General features: G+C 53.2%; 7 protein-coding genes across 7 annotated transcripts; 3 read left to right on the top strand and 4 right to left on the bottom strand.

The window, feature by feature from the left end:
* The first annotated feature begins 139 nt into the window (after positions 1 to 139).
* Positions 140 to 1,989, top strand: BJ171DRAFT_502513 (GPI biosynthesis protein family Pig-F-domain-containing protein). The gene is made up of 5 exons (XM_053110764.1): positions 140 to 401; positions 630 to 748; positions 971 to 1,081; positions 1,242 to 1,353; positions 1,618 to 1,989. Exons 1-5 carry the CDS (start codon positions 237 to 239, stop codon positions 1,711 to 1,713), a joined length of 603 nt encoding a protein of 200 aa, XP_052967049.1. The 5' UTR covers positions 140 to 236; the 3' UTR covers positions 1,714 to 1,989.
* A 146-nt stretch (positions 1,990 to 2,135) lies between these two features.
* BJ171DRAFT_502508 (uncharacterized protein) lies at positions 2,136 to 4,548 on the bottom strand. Its single transcript, XM_053110763.1, is given in 7 exon segments — positions 2,136 to 2,157; positions 2,177 to 2,185; positions 2,201 to 2,617; positions 2,796 to 3,413; positions 3,600 to 3,864; positions 3,982 to 4,148; positions 4,322 to 4,548. 5 exon segments carry the CDS (start codon positions 4,452 to 4,454, stop codon positions 2,469 to 2,471), a joined length of 1,332 nt encoding a protein of 443 aa, XP_052967048.1. The 5' UTR covers positions 4,455 to 4,548; the 3' UTR covers positions 2,136 to 2,157; positions 2,177 to 2,185; positions 2,201 to 2,468.
* A 1,138-nt stretch (positions 4,549 to 5,686) lies between these two features.
* BJ171DRAFT_567622 (major facilitator superfamily domain-containing protein) lies at positions 5,687 to 8,469 on the bottom strand (the record flags this gene model as incomplete). The annotated part of the gene is made up of 10 exons (XM_053113477.1): positions 8,391 to 8,469; positions 8,130 to 8,258; positions 7,922 to 8,039; positions 7,731 to 7,796; positions 7,701 to 7,704; positions 7,249 to 7,350; positions 6,940 to 7,110; positions 6,753 to 6,803; positions 5,805 to 6,531; positions 5,687 to 5,758 (listed from the first exon to the last, which is right to left on the bottom strand). The coding sequence occupies exons 2-10, from the start codon at positions 8,226 to 8,228 to the stop codon at positions 5,687 to 5,689; spliced, it is 1,410 nt and encodes a 469-aa protein (XP_052967047.1). The 5' UTR covers positions 8,229 to 8,258; positions 8,391 to 8,469.
* BJ171DRAFT_502505 (integrator complex subunit 11) lies at positions 8,470 to 11,185 on the top strand. The gene is made up of 2 exons (XM_053110762.1): positions 8,470 to 9,211; positions 9,386 to 11,185. The coding sequence occupies exons 1-2, from the start codon at positions 8,750 to 8,752 to the stop codon at positions 10,865 to 10,867; spliced, it is 1,944 nt and encodes a 647-aa protein (XP_052967046.1). The 5' UTR covers positions 8,470 to 8,749; the 3' UTR covers positions 10,868 to 11,185.
* On the bottom strand, positions 11,186 to 14,514 carry BJ171DRAFT_502502 (uncharacterized protein). The gene is given in 10 exon segments (XM_053110761.1): positions 11,186 to 11,371; positions 11,388 to 11,696; positions 11,769 to 11,974; positions 12,196 to 12,269; positions 12,376 to 12,561; positions 12,675 to 12,755; positions 12,873 to 13,000; positions 13,237 to 13,552; positions 13,644 to 13,707; positions 13,823 to 14,514. 9 exon segments carry the CDS (start codon positions 14,334 to 14,336, stop codon positions 11,658 to 11,660), a joined length of 1,608 nt encoding a protein of 535 aa, XP_052967045.1. The 5' UTR covers positions 14,337 to 14,514; the 3' UTR covers positions 11,186 to 11,371; positions 11,388 to 11,657.
* Positions 14,515 to 14,588: 74 nt separating this feature from the next.
* Positions 14,589 to 15,921, bottom strand: BJ171DRAFT_80432 (cytidine deaminase-like protein). Its single transcript, XM_053115894.1, has 5 exons — positions 15,664 to 15,921; positions 15,434 to 15,565; positions 15,270 to 15,340; positions 15,114 to 15,154; positions 14,589 to 15,004 (listed from the first exon to the last, which is right to left on the bottom strand). Exons 1-5 carry the CDS (start codon positions 15,815 to 15,817, stop codon positions 14,842 to 14,844), a joined length of 561 nt encoding a protein of 186 aa, XP_052967044.1. The 5' UTR covers positions 15,818 to 15,921; the 3' UTR covers positions 14,589 to 14,841.
* Positions 15,922 to 15,942: 21 nt separating this feature from the next.
* BJ171DRAFT_80459 (chase domain-containing protein) lies at positions 15,943 to 17,988 on the top strand. The gene is made up of 6 exons (XM_053115895.1): positions 15,943 to 16,312; positions 16,409 to 16,446; positions 16,553 to 16,810; positions 16,929 to 17,194; positions 17,262 to 17,474; positions 17,620 to 17,988. The coding sequence occupies exons 1-6, from the start codon at positions 16,027 to 16,029 to the stop codon at positions 17,816 to 17,818; spliced, it is 1,260 nt and encodes a 419-aa protein (XP_052967043.1). The 5' UTR covers positions 15,943 to 16,026; the 3' UTR covers positions 17,819 to 17,988.
* The last annotated feature ends 1,264 nt before the right edge of the window (positions 17,989 to 19,252 follow it).

Below are 19,252 nucleotides of genomic sequence, written 5' to 3'. Positions count from 1 at the left end.
GCTCGATCCACGCATATACTCCACTCCCGCTTCGGTATCGACGGGCCGTATTCTGAGGCTGGTGGCTCAGGAGTCGCTTCTGATTTCTGACCACGCAGATCGCGCGCTCCGATCGTGGATCCTGCAATGCGCCCTCCACCTCTCTGCGGGTTTGGCTGCTGGCGGCCTGCCCTCAATCTGCCTGTGTTCGGCCTGTCCTTGCTCTGTCTGCACTCGGCGATCCCCGGCGTCTCGTAATGCCAGGCGACGACTGGATCTCGTTCGTTGTTATTGGACTTCCCCTACTCATCCCTCCTCCTTTGGAACCAAGCCCGGAGCTGCTGCAAGCCGCTGCTGGATGGGCCTTTGCAACCCGGCTGGCGTTCTCGTTCGTCCCGGCCTGGATTGGCAAATCTACTCATGTAATGTTCAGCATCCGGACGTGAGCCCGGCTGCAAACTTGCGCTGGATGGCCCACGGCGTTTCTCCTTCCTTCTATGAGATCTGCTCGGCTTACTGAACTTGCTGCGATCTTGGCTGGCTTGGATGCTCGGGTTGAATGGTCAAAGCTCACTCCCGGCGCTCCGCCACCCCATCCATCGTCTGCGATCGGTATTTGGACTCTCGCTCTCAATGCATGACGACGTTAGAGTCCCTATGGGCTTGTCAAGAAGGCAGTGAGTTCGCTGCTCTTCGGACTCGTAGCGACCCTGCTGGGCACCGCCCTCTTGTTGGTGGTGTTTGTCCTGTTTGGCTCTCCGTTGGCAAGGTCAGCAACCCATCCCGAATCAATTGGGATAGCATGGCCTGCGGCAAACTCGGGTCATCCGCAAATCTGCATCCCGTTGCCTGCGATTGAGTGGGAGGGACGATTGAAAGCCGGAGGAGGGACAGACAGACAGACTCGGAACCCCAACTCACTCGCCTTCTTGGTTGTTATGTGCTGCAATGGGCTCGCCTTGCCCGTGAATACATCAACCTCACCATCCAGCTATGGAGTCGAGACTGCGATTGCGGCGTTCTATGTCTCGACTATCTTGTTCTTTCCTATCGGCAGTCTGTGGAGACTCGACTGGAGGAGTATGATCGATGCTGAGCACCGGTATGTCAGTATGCCTTACAAGCTTGAACCGATCGAAGCAGCACTCTGCGTTCGTCCGTTTCACACGTCTCTGCTTCTCTGTCAAATTCGATTGCCTATCAAATGATATCGCATGTTTATTGTCACCATTGTGCTCGATATCCTTCGGATACAACGGCAGAGGCCAGTGCAGCCACCTCTGGCTGCTGCTCGGCGATGTCCTTGTGCTGGCGACCCTTGCAATCTGGGCAAGTACCTTCTGTCTGCCTCTGGATTGGCAGTGGACTTGGCAGGTAATGAGTAAGGAGCAGTCAAGTATGCAGTCGCCGAGAACGAACTGTCTTGCTTTCGCCGTTGCCGTCATGGTCGATTGCTCAACTGGTCCGCCATCATCAAATTGTTGGGGAACCGTCGCCCAACCGCTGATAACGACCTTCATGGTGGACCGATCAGCTAATCTGTGGCTTCGTCCTTCTCCCTGTGCTGGCACCCGGCTGCACCCTCGAAACGTCCCTGCGGCAACCCCCTCACGCTGCATATCGGCATTTTCGACCAAGAAATGGCCGATTCCATGTCTGTGGGCCGCCTATCTCGCTTCACTTGCCCTGACGCTCGTCTACGGAGCTACAGCTGCTCTCTTTGAGCGGGGCTGAAGGTACTCGTTGTGGGCCCTACAAGAAGAGAGCGAAAGAGCTCATACACATCAAATGCTGCCAGTACCCACGCATGGAGCAAAGCGACTCGTTTGACTCGGCTTCCGGATTTTCAGAAATCACACCTTGCATGGAGCTCTCCAGAGGCCGAATACGTGTTGTATCTCAAGGCAATCCTCCCAAACCAACAAATATGACCCAGAATGAAACACCTTGTTGAGCCCAGATGGCGATTTTTTTCTGGATGTGAATACACACCCCATCCATCGCCCACCATGGCCAAACAGTGTGCCCAAGAAGACCAACATTGTGATCGCCTGGGAAACGCTTCGTGGGAGCAAAGGAAGAGATACGCTTCCAACCCACGGGGAGTCAGGTTGACTTGATATTCGAGCGATTCCACCCCCAAATCGAGCCATCGATGCAGCCAGGAACATGGTCCCGGCATGCCAGCAGATCGTTGCCACAGGAGATCGTCGCCACAGGAGATCGACCGGGTGGATTCGGGGCGGTGTTTTCCAAACCAAACACAACCAGTGGTCGACATGAAGTACATTCAGGACCAACGGTCTCTTCTCGTTTCAAACAAACTCCATTTCCGAAAGGCAGGATTGATGCCTCGCATTTACTTTCACAGACTACTTCGAGATGCGTAGACAAACACTACCGCCCCCACGCCGCACAACAGATTATCACCGATACTTGTCGACCGAGCCAGCCAGTGCAAATGTATCGACTCGAGCTAGCCTGCGCGCTCACGATCGAGGCGTCGCCATCAGCGAGTTGGTTCGCTGTTGGACGGGGCTCGCCCGCGCCTCCTGCGGAGCCGACGACAACGGAGCCACACATGCCATTGGGAAAGCGCCCGACCCGCCGTTGGTTTCGTTCTGGCCGATTGCCCAGCCTATTGTCGAAGAAACACGAAACGGTTGTACCCGAGTGGTTAGACATGGATCTGGAGCGTATACGCACACATTTGCGCAACACCCAACAGGTTCACATATGGCTGGAGAATCATTGTTCCCACAGTTCCAAACGGATTGAGCAAGCCCGGATAGTGTGTTGCTTCAATGTCGCATTACCATCGTCGTACATCTCTTCGACCAAGATGATGTCATTCAGACGTAGCGCTACTTCATCCGTCATCATAGGCGTGTACGATTCGATAACTTTCATGCGCATGTTGGTGCGCTGGGATGTTGAAGGCAGGCTGGGGACAGGCGGGACAAACATGGGCACCGGAAGGGCTTCCATGTCCGGCCGAGAAAAGTCCGATGCAACGTTGATCTTGGACTTGCGGCTGAAAACGCTGATCCGGCCGTTTGGATTGCTACGAAGGCCGTTGAACAAACTACGGCGGCCATCCGAGTTGAACAGACTCTTGCGTTGGGTGGAAGCGCTGCCGAGCATCGATCCAGAACCACTCATGCCTGCTGGCGAAGTCTCTTCGGGGAGCGGGACAAAGGCCTGGGCTCGTTTTTTCTTCCATCGGCCGGTCCGGATACACACAAGATAGAAGACCACGCCCAGGATCATTACGCCAAGCACCGAAGCGGAGATGATCCAGACTTTTGGATCGATGGGTAGCAGGATCTTGGACTCGGATTGCAGAGTTTGGTTGACGAACGGAGGACAGCACGGATCATTGCTGCCACTCGCCGAGCTGCAATACGCCTGAGCGTCGGTCGTGTTGAAAAATCCTGCATCAGAAAATCATTGACAAGATTAGTCCTGACGACAGATGAAGCGCAGCACAATCGTCCGGCGAAGAGAGATTGCCCAAGGACATCCAAGGCGAAAATGTGCAAAGAAATGCTCGAGCAGCCAGTGGCCCACGAAATACACATCTCGTTGTCCATGATCCGGCAACTGCGCCGACAACTCACCACACTGCGTGGCTTCAAACTTCATGCCCGTCGTGCAGGCTGCACCAGTGCTGTTCTTTGGGAGTGTTGTGCAGTACTGAGCATAGGCACTTGTTTGCAAATCGCTCTGGATGCCCCGGCGTTGCGAGAATTGGGATGTGGTGTTTTGGTTGCAGCTCGCTGGATTCGCAAAGACGGCATTGAGCGAGCTCAAATACAGATTACATGACTCTTGACACAATGGCGTCCACGGCGCGGGCTGCTGGCACTGCGACTGAGCAACCAACTGAAACCATAGAGGTGTACGAGTAAAAGCCACATCAGCAACCGCAACGTGCATGACTATGGGCCTCGAAAGTGCGTTCAAGGCAAGCTTCTCATGGCGCCACGGCAAAGGACTTACAAAGGTGCATACGACAGAGATGTGGAAGCGCTCGCCGGATCCCTTCCAGTTCGGGCAGTCGAAAAAGGACTGAAACTGGCTCTGGTACGCGGTGTTGTTGTCGAAAGACGCAAACACAAAGTTGTCAAAGTCTTGAACGGACTTGAATTGATCAATGGCCTTGACCGCTGTCGGTGTGCAGCAGAAGCACGCCGCAAGGTTGTAGATCCGATACGTAAACGACGAGGATTCGGATAAGTGTTTGGCTTCCTGGAGACGGAGCAAGTTCCGTAACAGCAAAGCGATCCACGCCTGCTAGAGAATACAAAACTTGCACGTTGGTCGTGCCAACGATTCGTACCGTATTGCTGGTAGTCGGGACAAGCCTTGGAGCCCGTGAGGACGAGGCAGCCGGACGATTGCTGGGCTTGCACGAGCGTTGCTGATACCGCTAGGAGCGCAACGAGCGATGTGGTGCGCGACGGCAACATCATGAGAAAAAAGTGTAGATTGATGGCGTTCCTGCTATGACTGTTGATGTTGGTGTTGGTGTTGGTGTTGGTGGTGTTGGTGTTGGTGGTGTTGGTGGCGATTGCTGGTTGCCTTGCGATCGTGGCTGCTACTGCCTATGTCGATGCCTATGTCGATGCCGATGCTGTCGATGAAGGTCCGGCGATGGTACGAGCGGGATGCAAACGAAAGCAGCACCGACGACTGGAGGCGCCCGCTGGGGGGTTTTGAGGCAGGGGGACAGGCGACGGCGATACCGAGGCGTCGTCTCCCTCCCGGTTTGTGCCTTGTGACTCATGGCCATGGCGCGGCGGTGTCGCGACGGCGCAGAGGAGCGGCGTGCGTGGCTGGGCGCCTGGCGTGGGCGCCTGCGGGGGTGGCCGACGCCGAGACGGCGGGCTGGGCGGTGCCTGGGTGCCCAAGGCGACGGGGGAGGGCGCCTGAATCCCTGGATGGACGTCTGGGGGTGTTTGTTTGCCGTGGAGGCCCAGCGATACGCATGTCTGCTCTTCAAGATGACAACCCGATCGCATCGCACAATCGTCGGCCCATCCGGTCATGGGAAACGACGAACGGCACGCCGAACGGCATGACGAAATGCTCGCAAAGCGAAAGGGGGCACCCGGGCTCGGGCTATCGTCGATGACATGTGCGATTGAACCGGACAATGCCTCGAATTCCCATGAGTCAAATGCATGAAACTGCAGGTCTGATTGAAGCAAGCATGTGCTACAGTCGATCCAGAAAAAAACGGGACAGTACCCGTTTTCACTGGCATCAGAGGCCTGAAGCCTGCTGAACTTTCGTGCAATTGTTTCCAGTCCTGGTTGGCAATCTCTTTGGTTTGGTTGGCTTCAGGACCATCGTCCCGTTGCTTGTGAATGTGTGGGTGTCTCTTTAATTCGACCTTATTCCCAAAAGAAACATACTGGTGTCTGCCTGTCGGTGCTGTAGGTGCCCCAGCCCATCGAAAGAATTCACTCGACTATCGCTCGTCCTCCAGATGAATAGTCGCGAAGATCCCAATCACTCATGTTGCCAGACTTGGCCGAGTCAGCATCGTCGTGTCGGGCTTTGGCGCTCGGCTTAACTGCCTTGGGCTTTGAGATGAATCCCTGGAACAGCAGTCCCTTGGCTGGACCAGAGGGTAGTCCTCTCTCTGAATTCGAGAGAGAGTCTGTTGGGCTCATTTCCCATATATCATCTGCCGCAGTGATCAGATGTCCTTGGTCTTGCTGTCCTGATCGATATCTCGTCCAAAGTACTCCTCCAAGAGCGAGGGCTTGTGCTGCCAGAGTGGTTCCATAACCGATCGAGAGCTGGTCAGCAGTGACTCTAGCCTTGTAGGTGCCGTCGGCCCCTAGACACAAGGGCACCACGATTCCGCCGCCCACATAGCCCATCGCAATTAGGATAGAAATCGTCGATGCTCGATGAGTCGTTCCGCGGGAGTCTTCGAGCGAGAATGCCATGAGGATCGCTTGTGCCGATGCGCTTCCCACGGTCGCTGCCACCAGAAAGATGTAGTGCACAGGAGCTATCTCTGGCATCCACACCAGTGCAAGCAGCGACCCGACTGAAATTCCCACAGAAAGACCGAGAGCATAGCTGCGACTCTGACTACTGTCGCTCCACTCTGCAAGCTTCAGTGCAAGCGGGATGGTAACAACAAACGGCAGCGTCGTCAAAAGCTGTCCGTATACGTTGAAGGCCGAAATTGGGATGTTGGATGAGTGTCCCGAACCGTGCTCTGTCGAGGGCAAATACGTGTGCACAATCTCCAAGGAAAACTGCTCTATCAGGATCGTCGTATAGTCGAGCGAGCTTCGGAGAGCCATGAATAGAATCGCTTGCATCCAGAGCTGGTAGCTCTGGATGCAGTTGGTGAGTTGGTAGTAATGAAACGTACGAGTTGGGAGGCTCTTGACGTTGTCTGCAATCGGATTGAACTCGGAGGCCGCTTCATTCTGGGACTCCTGGTCTTGCAGTCGAGATGAACCAAGCACCCGGTCTGCCACAGTAAGATACGATGCGGTTGAAGGATAGTCTGCCAGACACTTGCTGTGAATTCAATATGTACATATTCCGTTAGAACTGGTTCGGTTCTACCCCTCCTGGATCACTGTTTCACCGGACGCCGATCATCACCTCAACTGCCGAGTCTGATCACAGTCCCAGCGCTGACAGCTATACTCGCCAAACACTTCTGCGTCGTGTTGTTCCAACTCCTCCCCCACCCCGCCTCCTCAGAATCGGCACCGGCTCAAAAGTGCTGCACTTACAAACTCAAAAGTCCAATGATAAGGCATCCCAAGCCTTCGCCAAGGAAGAGCCTAGCAAAACATCAATAGCGTTGAGGAGGTGAGCCGCAATCGTAGCCACAGTCACGGTCACAGTCACAGTCACAGCTCCAGACGCGAGATCGAATGATAGAGCTCGGCCCCGGAGCTTACCACCAACACTACATACCAGCGCCATCCCGAAAGGCCAAAGATCCCATCGATTTCTTCCAGAACCAGGGCGAGGAACGGAGAGCAAGCTTCGATGAGCCCGACAAAGGCCAGAATCAACGCAAAGCGCCTTCCGCGCTCTTGCTGGGTGTAAAAGAATGTCATGTACAGCATCACGGCTGGGAGATATCTAGGTACAGCAATCGATTCACAAAATAAGTTAGCTTGTCTCCGAGCTTTACACGACGTTGGCGCCTGCAATCGACTCTGTCGACACTTTGAATTGGTTCCACAAGGGCGACAGACAACCGAGTCAAATCCGACTTACCCTCCTCCTGTGATGCCCAGAAATACCTTGATGGCCACAAAGCCACCAACGTCTTGGAGGGCCGCCATAGCCGACCCTATGATTCCCCACAACACCATCATGCTAGAGAGTCGCCATTTTGCACCCGGCCGCGTGATACAGAGACTGTTACTGATGGGCCTGAGTACTCCGCAGCAGCGGATGTCATTTGGCCTGACCCCATCGAACAGGGGTCGTAGACACAAGCAACGGCTCTCCGATTCGCCAGCAACTGCGATGCTTTCGAAAAGATACAGGCAGCAGTGGCAACTGCACTGTAGCATCTACAGAGCAGCCGCTCCTCGACGCAAGACAGCTATCACGAATTAGCTTACTTGGCTACACAGCCGATTCGTTCAGCGCAGCCAGTTATGTCGAGGCGGCAAGGGCAGACGGTCAGTAAGTTGTTCTCCTTCGGAGCGCTGCAGGTGCATTTGGGAGCACATTTGAGAGCTGGAACATACCGAGCCACCTAGATGGTCGAAATATCCCGATTGCCAGATTTGATGGGAGTGCAAATAGTGCCGAGGCTGCGGCGAAGACCTGAAGGTGAGCGGACTGATGGGCATTGGATATCGAAGCAAGCCGGCCAAAATACAGGTTCTAGGGCATTGACGAGCATCTCCATGAACCGGCGGCAAGCCAGAGGCCGTACCGATATAAAACGACAGCGATATCCACTGGAGCTCGGGCGGCGACAGGTTGAGTTCTCGCGCCATTGCGCTCTCGCTGTCAATGTTCATGAGTGATCCCGGAGAAAGATTCGTGCGAACCTGGGCAGGCAGAACGGACCTGGCCGAGTCAGCGGATGCCTATGATAGTTGCCATCCCAAAGAACAAACGGGTGCCGGGATACTTCCTACCAATGTGTGCCACACGCACATCGCCATCAGCATCGGGAGGATCTTGAGATCAAGACGCTTGACTAGCTGTTGCTCCTGGAGATCGTATTCAGGCATCATGGACCGGCTTCAGGACTGGCAGCGGTGGAGCTGATGGGGATGTGCAGACCAAATGCAGGATGAGACACAGGCCCTTTCGGGGTCGGGAGAGAGGACTGGGTCTGGGAGTCTCAACCAGTGGTCCGCGACGGACGTCAGCCTTGCTGGCCCGGCCCGGCATACGTCAGTCATCGGATGCGACGTCGATCCTGCTGCAGCCCAGGGATCCAATGGCATCGATCCTTATAAGAGTTCTCGACGGCTCCTGCCCAGTCGCAGCCCCAGGGGCATCCTCGCGGTTCCCTTTGGACGCGAAGGCCCCGCCAGCCCCCGATCTCTCTCAATCGATCTGCTTACGATCGGCGCTTCACTCGACGGACCAGGAGCGGCCGACAGCGAACAGCCTCCTGGATCACTCCGACAAGCAGATCGTGGTCAAAGCGCTACTCCGCAGGAAGCCTATCCCCTTGCCTGCAACTCCTCGAGATCTTGCTGTTCTGAGAGCGTCGTCCCGATCAGAACCTGCGAGCACAAGTTACATCATGCTCCTTTCCTCCAATGCCCAAGTCATCCGTGTTGTTCCCCTTGGCGCCGGCCAAGACGTCGGTCGGAGCTGCGTTTTGGTGTCGATCGGGACCAAAAACATCATGTTCGACTGCGGCATGCATATGGGCTATTCGGAAGGCGATCCGAGACGATATCCCGATTTTTCCTATATATCCAGGACCAACCGAGCGGCGGACTACACGGCGCTGATCGACTGCGTCATTGTATCGCATTTCCACCTGGATCATTGCGGTGCTCTTCCGTTCTTCACCGAGACGTGCGGATACGATGGTCCTGTTTACATGACCCATCCCACCAAGGCCGTTTGCCCGGTGTTGCTCGAGGATATGCGGAAGATTGCAGTGGAGCGGAAGGGCGAGAAAAACTTTTTTTCTGCACAAGACATCAAGAATTGTATGAAGAGAGTCACCCCCATCAATCTGCATGAAACCATCCAGGTAGTTGACGATACGGTTGCTGATGCTGATGCTGATGCTGATGCTGATGCTGATGCTGATGCTGATGCTGATGCTGATGCTGATGCTGATGCTGACATCAAAGTGGTTATGTACCCCCCCCTATTTTGCTTTACCTTACTTCTACTTTACATTTACCTTCAACTCTTGCTCCAGGTCAACGACGACATCGAAATCAAGGCCTACTATGCAGGCCATGTTCTGGGAGCCGCCATGTTTCATGTGCGGGTTGGCAGCCAATCGGTCGTATACACTGGGGACTACAATATGACTCCCGATCGGCATCTCGGCGCCGCCTGGATCGATCGATGTCGGCCTGACGTGCTCATTACCGAAACAACCTATGCCACCACGATCCGAGATTCGAAGCGCGAGCGAGAGCAGTATTTTCTCCAGAGCCTCCACGACTGCGTGCTCCGAGGAGGGAAGGTGCTCATTCCGGTGTTTGCCTTGGGCCGGGCTCAAGAGCTTTGCATCCTGGTTGAAGGATACTGGGAGCAAATGGGGCTTAAGGCGCCCGTCTACTTTTCTGGCGGCCTGACCGAGCGAGCCAACGAATATTACAAGCTCTTCATCGGCTGGACCAATCAAAAGATTAAGCAGACCTTTGTCGATCACAACATGTTCGATTTCAAGCACATCAAGCCCTTTTCCATGCATCTCGCGGAGGAGCCCACTCCAATGGTCGTATTCACTACTCCGGGCATGCTCCACGCTGGCACGTCGCTCGAGCTATTCAAGAAATGGTGCAGCAACCCTCTCAACATGGTTATCTTGCCGGGTTACTGTGTCGCCGGAACCGTCGGTGCAAAGGTTCTTGCGGGGGAGAAGCAGATAAAGGTCGACAACTGGACCACGGTAGAGGTCAAGATGGAGGTCAAGAATCTGTCCTTTTCGGCCCATGCCGATGCAAAAGGGATTCTGCAGCTCATTAACATGTGTGAAGCTCGAAACGTCCTTATGGTTCACGGCGAGCGATCCAAGATGGAGGTTTTGAAGAAGCAGATTCAGCAAGAGATTCCGCATGTGGGCTGCTTCAATCCGGCAAATGGTCAGAGCATCATCATTCCGTCCAACAAGTTTGTGCCGGTCGATTTATCCAAAGGGCTGGCTGATCGTTCACAATTGGAGGCCGTCCCTGATCTCGACAGCTTGCTGGGAGGACAGGGTCAGCCGAACTTGAAAGCCATTCGACCCCGTGACAAGGGTACTCCTTTCCAAGGAATCTTGTCGTGTATTCCCGGCTCGGTCATGAAGATTGTGGACTTTTCAGAGGCCGAAAGCTCCTTAGGGCTCCGCAGCCTGAAGCTGGAATGCGTCCTTAGGAAGGCATTCGACCCACGCGCGATACTTGCTGCCGAATCCGAATCCGAATCCGAATCCGAATCCACCTCACTTGACATCACCAAGATAGTCCTGGGTCGCCTCTACGAGCGAATCCGAGCTGATTTAGCATCAAAAGCCGCTCGGATCGAGTGGGCAAAGGATCATATCGTCGTTGGCAAGTCCATTAGAGTGGCTGTCACTGGCCCGCCCTCAGCCGTCCTGCTGAGCTGGCTGCATGGCGACGAGGTACTGGCATCACGGCTGTGGAATCTGATCACGGCTGGTATCAGCGAACTTGAATGCCCGGCGTGATTCTCTCCTGGTCCGATTAGCTCTGGCGAACCTTGGAAACCGTCATGATCGACTCGCATACCGGGACCATGTTCCTGGTCACATTGGTGTTGTGGTGGTGAAGTTCCGGATCATTGTGCATTAACCCAAAGCACTGCAACACAAGCACACCTCGATGGATCTGTGCAGGCCACTCTCCCTTTGTGGCGATCGACGCTAACTCCACATGTGTGTTCTTGACCACATCGCCGCTCTCCCAAAACGAAACGAGACACCTTGTTGAGCCCAGATGGCGATTTTTTTCTGGATGTGAATACACACCCCATCCATCGCCCACCATGGCCAAACAGTGTGCCCAAGAAGACCAACATTGTGATCGCCTGGGAAACGCTTCGTGGGAGCAAAGGAAGAGATACGCTTCCAACCCACGGGGAGTCAGGTTGACTTGATATTCGAGCGATTCCACCCCCAAATCGAGCCATCGATGCAGCCAGGAACATGGTCCCGGCATGCCAGCAGATCGTTGCCACAGGAGATCGTCGCCACAGGAGATCGTCGCCACAGGAGATCGACCGGGTGGATTCGGGGCGGTGTTTTCCAACCAGAAACGAAGCAATCACACGGCTTGCTCACCAGGGCCTACTAAAGTTCACCAGGCTCCAGGCCTCTGATGCCAGAGAAAGGGGCAAAGTCCCGTTTTCTGGAACAACTGTAGAATACTGGATTTGTGCATTTGGGGTCCAGAAAACAGAGGGGCAATTGGCAAGCAAAATGATGCCTCTCCCGGGTCTCGCACGACCCTGCTACGTCTTCAGGTGCTATTCCCCGTCTTCTTCCGCTCCATGAATTTCTGCAGGGCGTGACGTGTTAACAAACGGACTGGCGAACAAAAGGAGCTGAGGATCTGTCATGTCATGCTCACCTGGAACAGGCTGTCTTGGTTGCTGCTGCCTTCGTCATCGCTGTCCATGTCCAGGATAACGCCTCTGGAAACATCGGTCGATTCCGTCGTCGCCTTGGGCCCCGGGGCGATGGGCTTGGTGCGCACCGTTTGGCCAGTGATAGGATCAAAGCCCATGCGACTCACAAAGTCGTTGCTCACGAGTCTAAGTTTCGGATCTGCTCCGGCTGTGTGCAAATATTGGAGATCAGTGAGTGAAGGAGTTAATGAAACACAGTGTATGTTGGTGTTGATGAAGAATCGTGACCACCGGAATCGAGGAATGTAGCTCCGTTGGGAAGCGCGCTCAGAATCGAGCCACATTAGGATGGGCTATTGGGGGCCATTAGTGCGAGTTGTGATGTGGTGGGACTGGTGAGGCCCAGGCACATACGGGATACCATCTTACTTTCTTCGACTTCAATTCCGCGCGCCCGTTTAAGTGCTCGTGCTCCGGCGGATGAATCGAATTGGATGATTTGCCTGTAGATTATCAGCAGCGAGGATTCCGGTCAGGTTGAATATTGCTTCGGCTCATGAAATGGATCGAGCTCCTTGGCCGTCCTTGTCTGCAGCACATGCTACTTACATCATCTGCTCCTCGATCACTACTGATTCACGCTTTCCGCCTTGGCCCTTCTGCCTGTGGGCACATCCGCTGTCTGAGATCGAAAGCACCTCGCCACTTTTCATAACGTACGATGAATCCATTGCCATATGGTTCCTTGCGTGCATTCGCTTTGAGAGCTCCTTATGAGAAGGAGTGACCGAGTCACTACAAACGATGTTGGGATATTTTGTTGGATTCGTCCATTAGATCGAACAGATGGAAATCAGTTGCAGCGCTTTATCGAAGCAGACATCGACCAATTATGTGTGGATACCAACCTCAGCGAAAGCTCTGGGCGATTCGACTTTGCTTGTCGATAGGCGTGTGTTGCATGGAACTTGCAATACTCCCCGTGGCGGCTTGGACAGCCAGCAAAGTGAGTAATGAGTTATCGTGGCCAAATGGGATTCCCACGCATATTTTTTGCCAATGCCGCTCATCCGATGCGCTATGCAACCAACTCAACCCAAACTTACAGATCAATAATTTCTTGACACAGTGATCCCACTCGCTTGAGTCCTTGGCAGTAAGCAAAGTACTTGCTTGTGCCAATCTCCATGAGCTGGTTTGAATCATCAAGATTCAACCCGAGGACCCCGGTAGTCTGTGTTGAAAAGTGGCCGAAAGGATGCCGTCACAGGATAGGCGGGGGAGTCAATAAGGCCAGCCCTCTGAGGCAAGCTTAATCGAATGGCTCAAAAATGATGTATAATTCAAGCTAGGAAGTCCCAACAGGGTTTTTGGATTGCTAGGTGTGACCGCTGGCCGGTCGAGTCTGTTTCCGCAAGCATCTGCTTCATTGGCCGCAGGATTCCAGCAAGGTCATGCACGCAAGGTTACCTGAGTTGGCAGTTTGATCCGGGGATTCAGCATCGCCACGACCGTCCCAGGCAATATTTTCCAATGCTTTTCGAAGGCCGACTTCCACAAGAACAGATTCAGAGCCGTTCCCTTCAGATCAGTCAAGGTCACGACAATGTACTTTGATTGAATCTTGCTGGTTCTGGGCTCAGATTTGTTGCCGATTATGCCCACGGTGACCCAGTCACCTGCAATACTTTCCGTGCCTTTGCTTTCAACGGTGACATTTCCCAGTCGAATCAGTCGTCGGCCAGCCATTCTGCTAGTGAAAATGGCGGCCGAAGTCACTCGATTCCTACGAAGAGCCAGAGGTTCGTGGCGCATAAGCACAAACGATAGATCCTGTTGCCCAAGTCGGCATAGTAGTGTGTCGAATCTCGTCTCACCGCAAAGCAATGCCTGAGAGCGGTTCGATGTCGTCGGGTCCAGAGGCGAGTTCAGCCTCATGATCTGGCAAGAGGAGATGCCGAAATATCAGATTAGTGCATTCGTCGTCGGATAGTAGCTGTACAATAGCCTTTGCCGCAGTGCATAGATGCTCTCAGACACGATCATGACATCGCACCTGCCCGGGTTTGCTGCGGCTCCGCTGCTGACTTGGGGTCTGCCGGCAACATTTCCAACACCGCCGTTGCAGGCCTCGGCGACTGAGAAGATGGGTGGGGCTTGTCTTGGCTCTTGGATGCTCTGGGGACGGCCACGACCGTCTCCGAATTGTGGGCGAGCCTGCAAGGACCTCGGCCGGAAGCTGGATCATTCTTGATATTTGTCTGCTCCTTCATTGATCTTTGATTCTGATTCTGACTGTCGCAAACTTTAGAGATGCTTCCATCACCCTGCGGTTTAGCTAGTTTTCCCTCAAGAAAACCAATCTTCTGGAGCAGTGCGGCGTTCTCGATTGTGAGCTCGTCCACCTGGCTCTTGAGTTCATACGCCTTGATCTGCTCCATGATCTGAATAGACTCTTGGCAGGCTGCAAGAATCTGACGTCGGATCTTGTTTCTCCTCTGGATTCCTTCAAGCTTGTTTAGAAGAGCTTCTTCTGGTAGCGGAAACAGATCAGTTTGTGCACAGTCCATGTGTATATGCTAAAGGTAGGTTACGAGCGATCGCTGGGGGGGGGGAGGTGAACAAGACAGCAACCTGTTTCTTCTGCCTCCATCGAGCTGGTCAGATCAAGGGGGCTGCCGTGAGCAGCATCATTGGTCAATGTTTCATGCGGCAGATCTTTGTATGGATCCATATCAAAGGATGGTATATTGGTTTGTATCGAGGCAAGCAAGCCAGAGGAACGAGCCCGGCCGACAGCTTTCTGCTTGGCGCCTTGCATTCGCACTGCGCTTTGGGCCCTGGCCGACATCTTCAGAACAGCACACAGTTCCACTGACTGGGCGATCACTTCCGCGGCTGGCAGACCTATTGTGGCTGCAGGTCCTCAGGACCAAAGCTGTTTGGGAGAAGCTCGTCCAGCCGCTGGAGTCTCCAGGTCCCGTTGATGCTGGTTTGGTAGACCTGGCTCGCCAAAGCAAGAGGAGGACGGTTTGAGATAGATAAGGATGGAGGATGATCTTTAGGCGATGGGGCTCAACAACGGTCACCCAGCGGGCAGCCGAAAGTTACTCTGTTCACCAGAGCCGGTCTGAAGCACAGGGTAATGGCAGGAGAAGCAGCTACCTTGAGGCCCTTTCCGAATTCGACCATGAACTGGCGACACATGCCGCACGGAGAGATGAAATCTTCGAGATCGCTGTGGTGACAGAACTCGCCAAGGTCAGGATTTGCACACTTGTCGACGGATTGTGGACGGGGATAAGAAGCGTCGGTTCATTTCCAGCGAGCGATGGCCAAATGCCTACCTGGAAATGAAGATTGCGACAAACTCGCGCTCTCCTTCGCTCTGTGAAAATCACAGCTGCGTTATTGGATGAAGCGAGGGACTGGGCAGAGCGTTGTCTCGAAGCCCAAGCGTCCCCCGAATCAGAATGACTTGTGATTGATATCAAGATTCTTACCACAGCCTTGACGAACGCTGTTCGCTCTGCACAGATACAGCCTCCATAGGAGGCGTTCTCGACATTGCAGCCTGTGACGAAGATGTCCGATCAGAAGATAGCTCAGCGGCAAACCAGAAAAAGCCCCCCCCCCCAGTATGCTGCAGTCCCAATCGCACACAGACCGGAATAGATTCTGCCAGACTTGGCGAGCAAAGCGGCGCCAACACGAAATTTGCTGTAAGGTGAGTAGGAGTGTGCTTTTGCTTGTTGGGCTTGGCCAGCGAGATGACGCTCAATCTCGGGCGTAAGCTCGCCTATCAGACAAGTCCGGTTATGTGAGTCATCCGCTGTAGATCGATCGAATGAGCAGCAGATCGAACACGAGGACGCGAATACTCATCCGAGAACTAACCAGCGGTGTGTGATTCGCTCATCAGGAAGATGGGGAAGAGACGCGACGAACGAGGGTGGGAAAGCCAGGGTGCGTTTGCAACCCCGCGAACGAGGGAGTGGGTCGTCGCGGCGGTCTGGAGGGACGGCAGAGAGAAGCAGCAGCCCGTCCGCATCCGTCACTTCACCGCTCTAGTTGATCGAGAATGCGAGTGACGAGAGACGCCATATGGCAAGAGAAAACGATTCGATTCACCATCTGACGCAAGTTTCACGGGTGACGTGAGGCGTAGATCCTCTCGCTACACGGCTATAAAGCCTGCTCCTCCCAGCCGAGTCTTCGGCGGTACCACCACCCACAATTACCTGACGCAAACCTTTGGATATGAGCAAGTCGGTCGATCAAGAAATCGGAAAGAGGAGCGTCCGCTCGGCTCTAGCTGTGCCTGAAGATATGAGCTCGCCGAGAGCTGATGTCCCACCACAGAAGGTGTCGCTCTTCCGGCGGGTCATCAACTACTACCTTCGACACTATTCCATCTTTGTTTTGATAACAAGCTTGATGCTTTCGATCCCAATTGCAATCTACAAGTGGCAGATTGCCTTTCAAGATGAGGTTTCGATCGCCGAGGATCATTTCCTATTCACGGCCCAGACGATGGCAACGGCAGGTCGGTATCATGATGGCTTTGGTGTTACGAAGAAATTGAGACCAACAAGGAAAATGAAGAATCTAAATGTACGGCTCTGTGACCCCGGCCCGTTAGTCGAATCTAAACTCAATAGCTCGATATTCTACACAAAGGTGAGCGGCCACGCTCCTTATTGCTCATGAATCCTTCGCACACAATATGTACATTGTTGGTAAATGCCGTTGACCCCAATATCAACCTCGACATTGCGCTGTCAAGATGATGGCAAACTACTTCATTGCTGAGAACGGGACTGTATCAAGAAAGAATTTCCATACCGCGACATCAACGTCTATTTGGAGCAATCCTTTCCTGCAGGCTGTCGAGTTCGCCCCCTACGTTACTTCATACCAACAGAGGCTCAGCTGGGAAGCTGAGGGTCAACAAAACTACCTTCCAACCTTTACTTACACCGAGAAACTGGCAAACGGAACCCTCATCGTTGCTCCCAATGAGACTGTATACTACGCTGTGCAGGTGGGTCGGGCGGGAACATGAAATGATGGCCATTGCTGAACTAGTCCGTGGTAGTACCATATGACAGCCACAACTGCTTCACCAATCCGAATGATTAATGGTGTCACATTGGGCTCAGTACGCTGAACCAGTGGCCGGGAATACGGCAGCATTTGGATACGATCTGTATTCGGAACCGATTCGCCGAGCCGCTATCGATCAAGCGATACAGACAGGGGGGATTGCCTCCACCGCGCGTGTCAGACTCGTCCAGTCGGTTATTCCGGAATACGGGGCATTGATTATGATGCCACTGTATGTTAGCAACGGCTCGGTGGTCACCGGCCTTTCAGGCACGACAAACCAGGCCTTTGGGATCGTGATCGGAGTGACCAAGATAAGCATGTACGTGAAATCTGACCATATCGGCAATGTAAGCTGGCATCCACGAGCTAACGACGTTCATTTCCAGGGTGATCAATGCTGCGCTTTCTGAACTGGCACTACCCGGGAACATCGACTTGTTCCTGTTTGACATGAGCAATACCCCAGGAAATCAGTATCTTGGGCATTACTCCATCACTCCATCGGCTCAGTATGACAATTTTACGTATGCAAGTGCAATGCTTCCATCCAGCATCTCGGGAGATATTTCATACGCCTATAGCATCAACTCTGTCGATAGGTGCGTAGTCTTTGTCATGATCGGAGAATTGAGGTTTGGCAGGGATGCGGAATAATGCGAATGGGGAATGGAAGAAGTAGAGTGGGGTTGCGGGGTCATATCAGTTGAAGGGCTGACAAACAACTCCATATTCGTTATTGCACAGGAGCTGGGCAGTCGTGATCTCCGCTCGTACAGGATTCATCGATTCACAGCATACATTCGTTCCAACCAAACTCTTACTACTTGGACTTCTGGAGCCTGCCCTCACACTCATATTCCATTTGAGCCTGTTGCTGCTCCAGAAAATCAAGAAAGGGTCTGATGGTCGATCTCGATTTGAATTATCATTCCGAGAGATATGAGATGATAATAAGGCACAATTAGATCATAGAGCCACACAAATTGCCCATTTGGTCACAGTTTGCAAGAAACAGCGCTGCCTGGAATAAAATGGAGAGGAATCATTGAATATCGTCCTATTTTGCTTTACAGTCCCAAAGAATCTCGAAAAAGATATGACCTTCATAAATTCGAAAAATATATTGTGTTTTGCCGTCTGGACATTGAGGGCGTGGGCAGCTGGGGTGAGAGCATACTAAATTGAGGACAGAGCAGGTGACAATATATTGAATGGACTGACTTGCAAGCATCGTCGAGGCTATTATGGGTGACAGATCATGGACACGAAAGCCAAAGGAAAACGACGGTAATGTATGAGTTGGATGATCGGAAACCCAAGAATGAAGAGCTGAGGAACATATGATCGATGTTGATAACGAAGGGATCTGGAAATACACCACAAGTATCAGGAGGGAGCAAAACGACCAGTTTAATGACTCACAGATCCGGCCATAAAAATTGATTTTTCAGGATACACCAGCCCACTAAGCATCTGCTGTCGTCATTAGCCGTGCCTCTCTTGTTTTCTGGCCTGTACCCCACCCATGTTGGGCCAGGTTATATGACAACTCGACCCGGTCGCTACATATCGCAATGGCCGGGTCGTGCAGTCGAGTGTGGAGACTCTCCACCACGACCCCCACAGCTTCATGCTGAGTTACAACGATATATATGGGGTAATGCCAAGTACTGGACTGGGACTGGGATTGGACTGGGACTGGGATTGGACTGGGACTGGAACCGGGACTGGTTTTACTGGTGATGTCTACCTGGAGTTTATTGTTAAGCTCAAGAGTGTTATGGACGCGTGACATGATAAGGGGTGTGGCGCGGCAGTTGGTCATGGTCCCCATGGACATGGTGGTGGAAAGTGATCGAGCCCTCTTGCATCATTCACGAGATTAGTACATTCATTTTCATTATTTGATCACAGCGTGGAATATCCCGTGGCTGATCTCGATGATATGATAGATTGGATGGTCGAAGTATAAATAGAGGAGCTCATGGCCCAGAGGGAATGCACACCCAGTAAATTGTAATATCACCTTTCTGAATAAGAGATCAACACTGGTGCCTTCCCCTTTGCTCCCTACCCCTGCTTCTTGTTCCTTCCTTCGTCCCGATTCCCACGCCCTAAGTCAGGGGACGGATCGTAAGACATGTCGAGGGGGAATGAGAAGAATAGGGAGAAGAGTTTATTGCTATTCAAGTAGGAAGGAGATCGAAGTTCAAAGCTTTCTCTCCAAAAGAAAGGTAGGGATCGGAGAGGATTTTAGAGGAATGCCTGGCTCGATCGAGTGAGCTCCGTTGTAAGAAACAGGAACAAAGCCGGACTGGGCAGGGAAGAGGGGCGTGAGAACCGGTCGGGGTTAATGGGAGGAACGGGGCTGGCTGTC

This window comes from Polychytrium aggregatum (genome assembly GCF_025602895.1).
Source record: "Polychytrium aggregatum strain JEL109 chromosome Unknown BJ171scaffold_16, whole genome shotgun sequence".
NCBI classification, from domain to species: domain Eukaryota; kingdom Fungi; phylum Chytridiomycota; class Chytridiomycetes; order Polychytriales; genus Polychytrium; species Polychytrium aggregatum.
Note: the sequence above shows the minus strand (reverse complement) of the source record. Positions and strands in the feature narration are given on the sequence as shown.

What these genes read in the sequence shown, in the direction of transcription:
- BJ171DRAFT_80432 (XM_053115894.1), bottom strand. Translation starts at nt 15,817, where the DNA reads ATGCGGACGGGCTGCTGCTTCTCTCTGCCGTCCCTCCAGACCGCCGCG. An exon ending in GAGCGAATCACACACCGCTG is followed by an intron (nt 15,566 to 15,663) that starts GTTAGTTCTCGG and finishes CTTGTCTGATAG; the next exon opens with GCGAGCTTACGCCCGAGATT. An exon ending in GTCGCAATCTTCATTTCCAG is followed by an intron (nt 15,005 to 15,113) that starts GTAGGCATTTGG and finishes CTGTCACCACAG; the next exon opens with CGATCTCGAAGATTTCATCT.
- BJ171DRAFT_80459 (XM_053115895.1), top strand. Translation starts at nt 16,027, where the DNA reads ATGAGCAAGTCGGTCGATCAAGAAATCGGAAAGAGGAGCGTCCGCTCG. An exon ending in CCAGACGATGGCAACGGCAG is followed by an intron (nt 16,313 to 16,408) that starts GTCGGTATCATG and finishes CCGGCCCGTTAG; the next exon opens with TCGAATCTAAACTCAATAGC. An exon ending in CTGTATACTACGCTGTGCAG is followed by an intron (nt 16,811 to 16,928) that starts GTGGGTCGGGCG and finishes CATTGGGCTCAG; the next exon opens with TACGCTGAACCAGTGGCCGG.
- BJ171DRAFT_502513 (XM_053110764.1), top strand. Translation starts at nt 237, where the DNA reads ATGCCAGGCGACGACTGGATCTCGTTCGTTGTTATTGGACTTCCCCTA. An exon ending in GGATTGGCAAATCTACTCAT is followed by an intron (nt 402 to 629) that starts GTAATGTTCAGC and finishes TGACGACGTTAG; the next exon opens with AGTCCCTATGGGCTTGTCAA. An exon ending in TTTGGCTCTCCGTTGGCAAG is followed by an intron (nt 749 to 970) that starts GTCAGCAACCCA and finishes CTCACCATCCAG; the next exon opens with CTATGGAGTCGAGACTGCGA.
- BJ171DRAFT_502502 (XM_053110761.1), bottom strand. Translation starts at nt 14,336, where the DNA reads ATGGACTGTGCACAAACTGATCTGTTTCCGCTACCAGAAGAAGCTCTT. An exon ending in GGATCAAACTGCCAACTCAG is followed by an intron (nt 13,001 to 13,236) that starts GTAACCTTGCGT and finishes TTTTCAACACAG; the next exon opens with ACTACCGGGGTCCTCGGGTT. An exon ending in ACCAAGACAGCCTGTTCCAG is followed by an intron (nt 11,697 to 11,768) that starts GTGAGCATGACA and finishes CACGCCCTGCAG; the next exon opens with AAATTCATGGAGCGGAAGAA.
- BJ171DRAFT_502508 (XM_053110763.1), bottom strand. Translation starts at nt 4,454, where the DNA reads ATGATGTTGCCGTCGCGCACCACATCGCTCGTTGCGCTCCTAGCGGTA. An exon ending in GTTTGAAGCCACGCAGTGTG is followed by an intron (nt 3,414 to 3,599) that starts GTGAGTTGTCGG and finishes TTTCTGATGCAG; the next exon opens with GATTTTTCAACACGACCGAC. An exon ending in CGAAGAGATGTACGACGATG is followed by an intron (nt 2,618 to 2,795) that starts GTAATGCGACAT and finishes CTTCGACAATAG; the next exon opens with GCTGGGCAATCGGCCAGAAC.
- BJ171DRAFT_502505 (XM_053110762.1), top strand. Translation starts at nt 8,750, where the DNA reads ATGCTCCTTTCCTCCAATGCCCAAGTCATCCGTGTTGTTCCCCTTGGC. An exon ending in ATCTGCATGAAACCATCCAG is followed by an intron (nt 9,212 to 9,385) that starts GTAGTTGACGAT and finishes CTCTTGCTCCAG; the next exon opens with GTCAACGACGACATCGAAAT.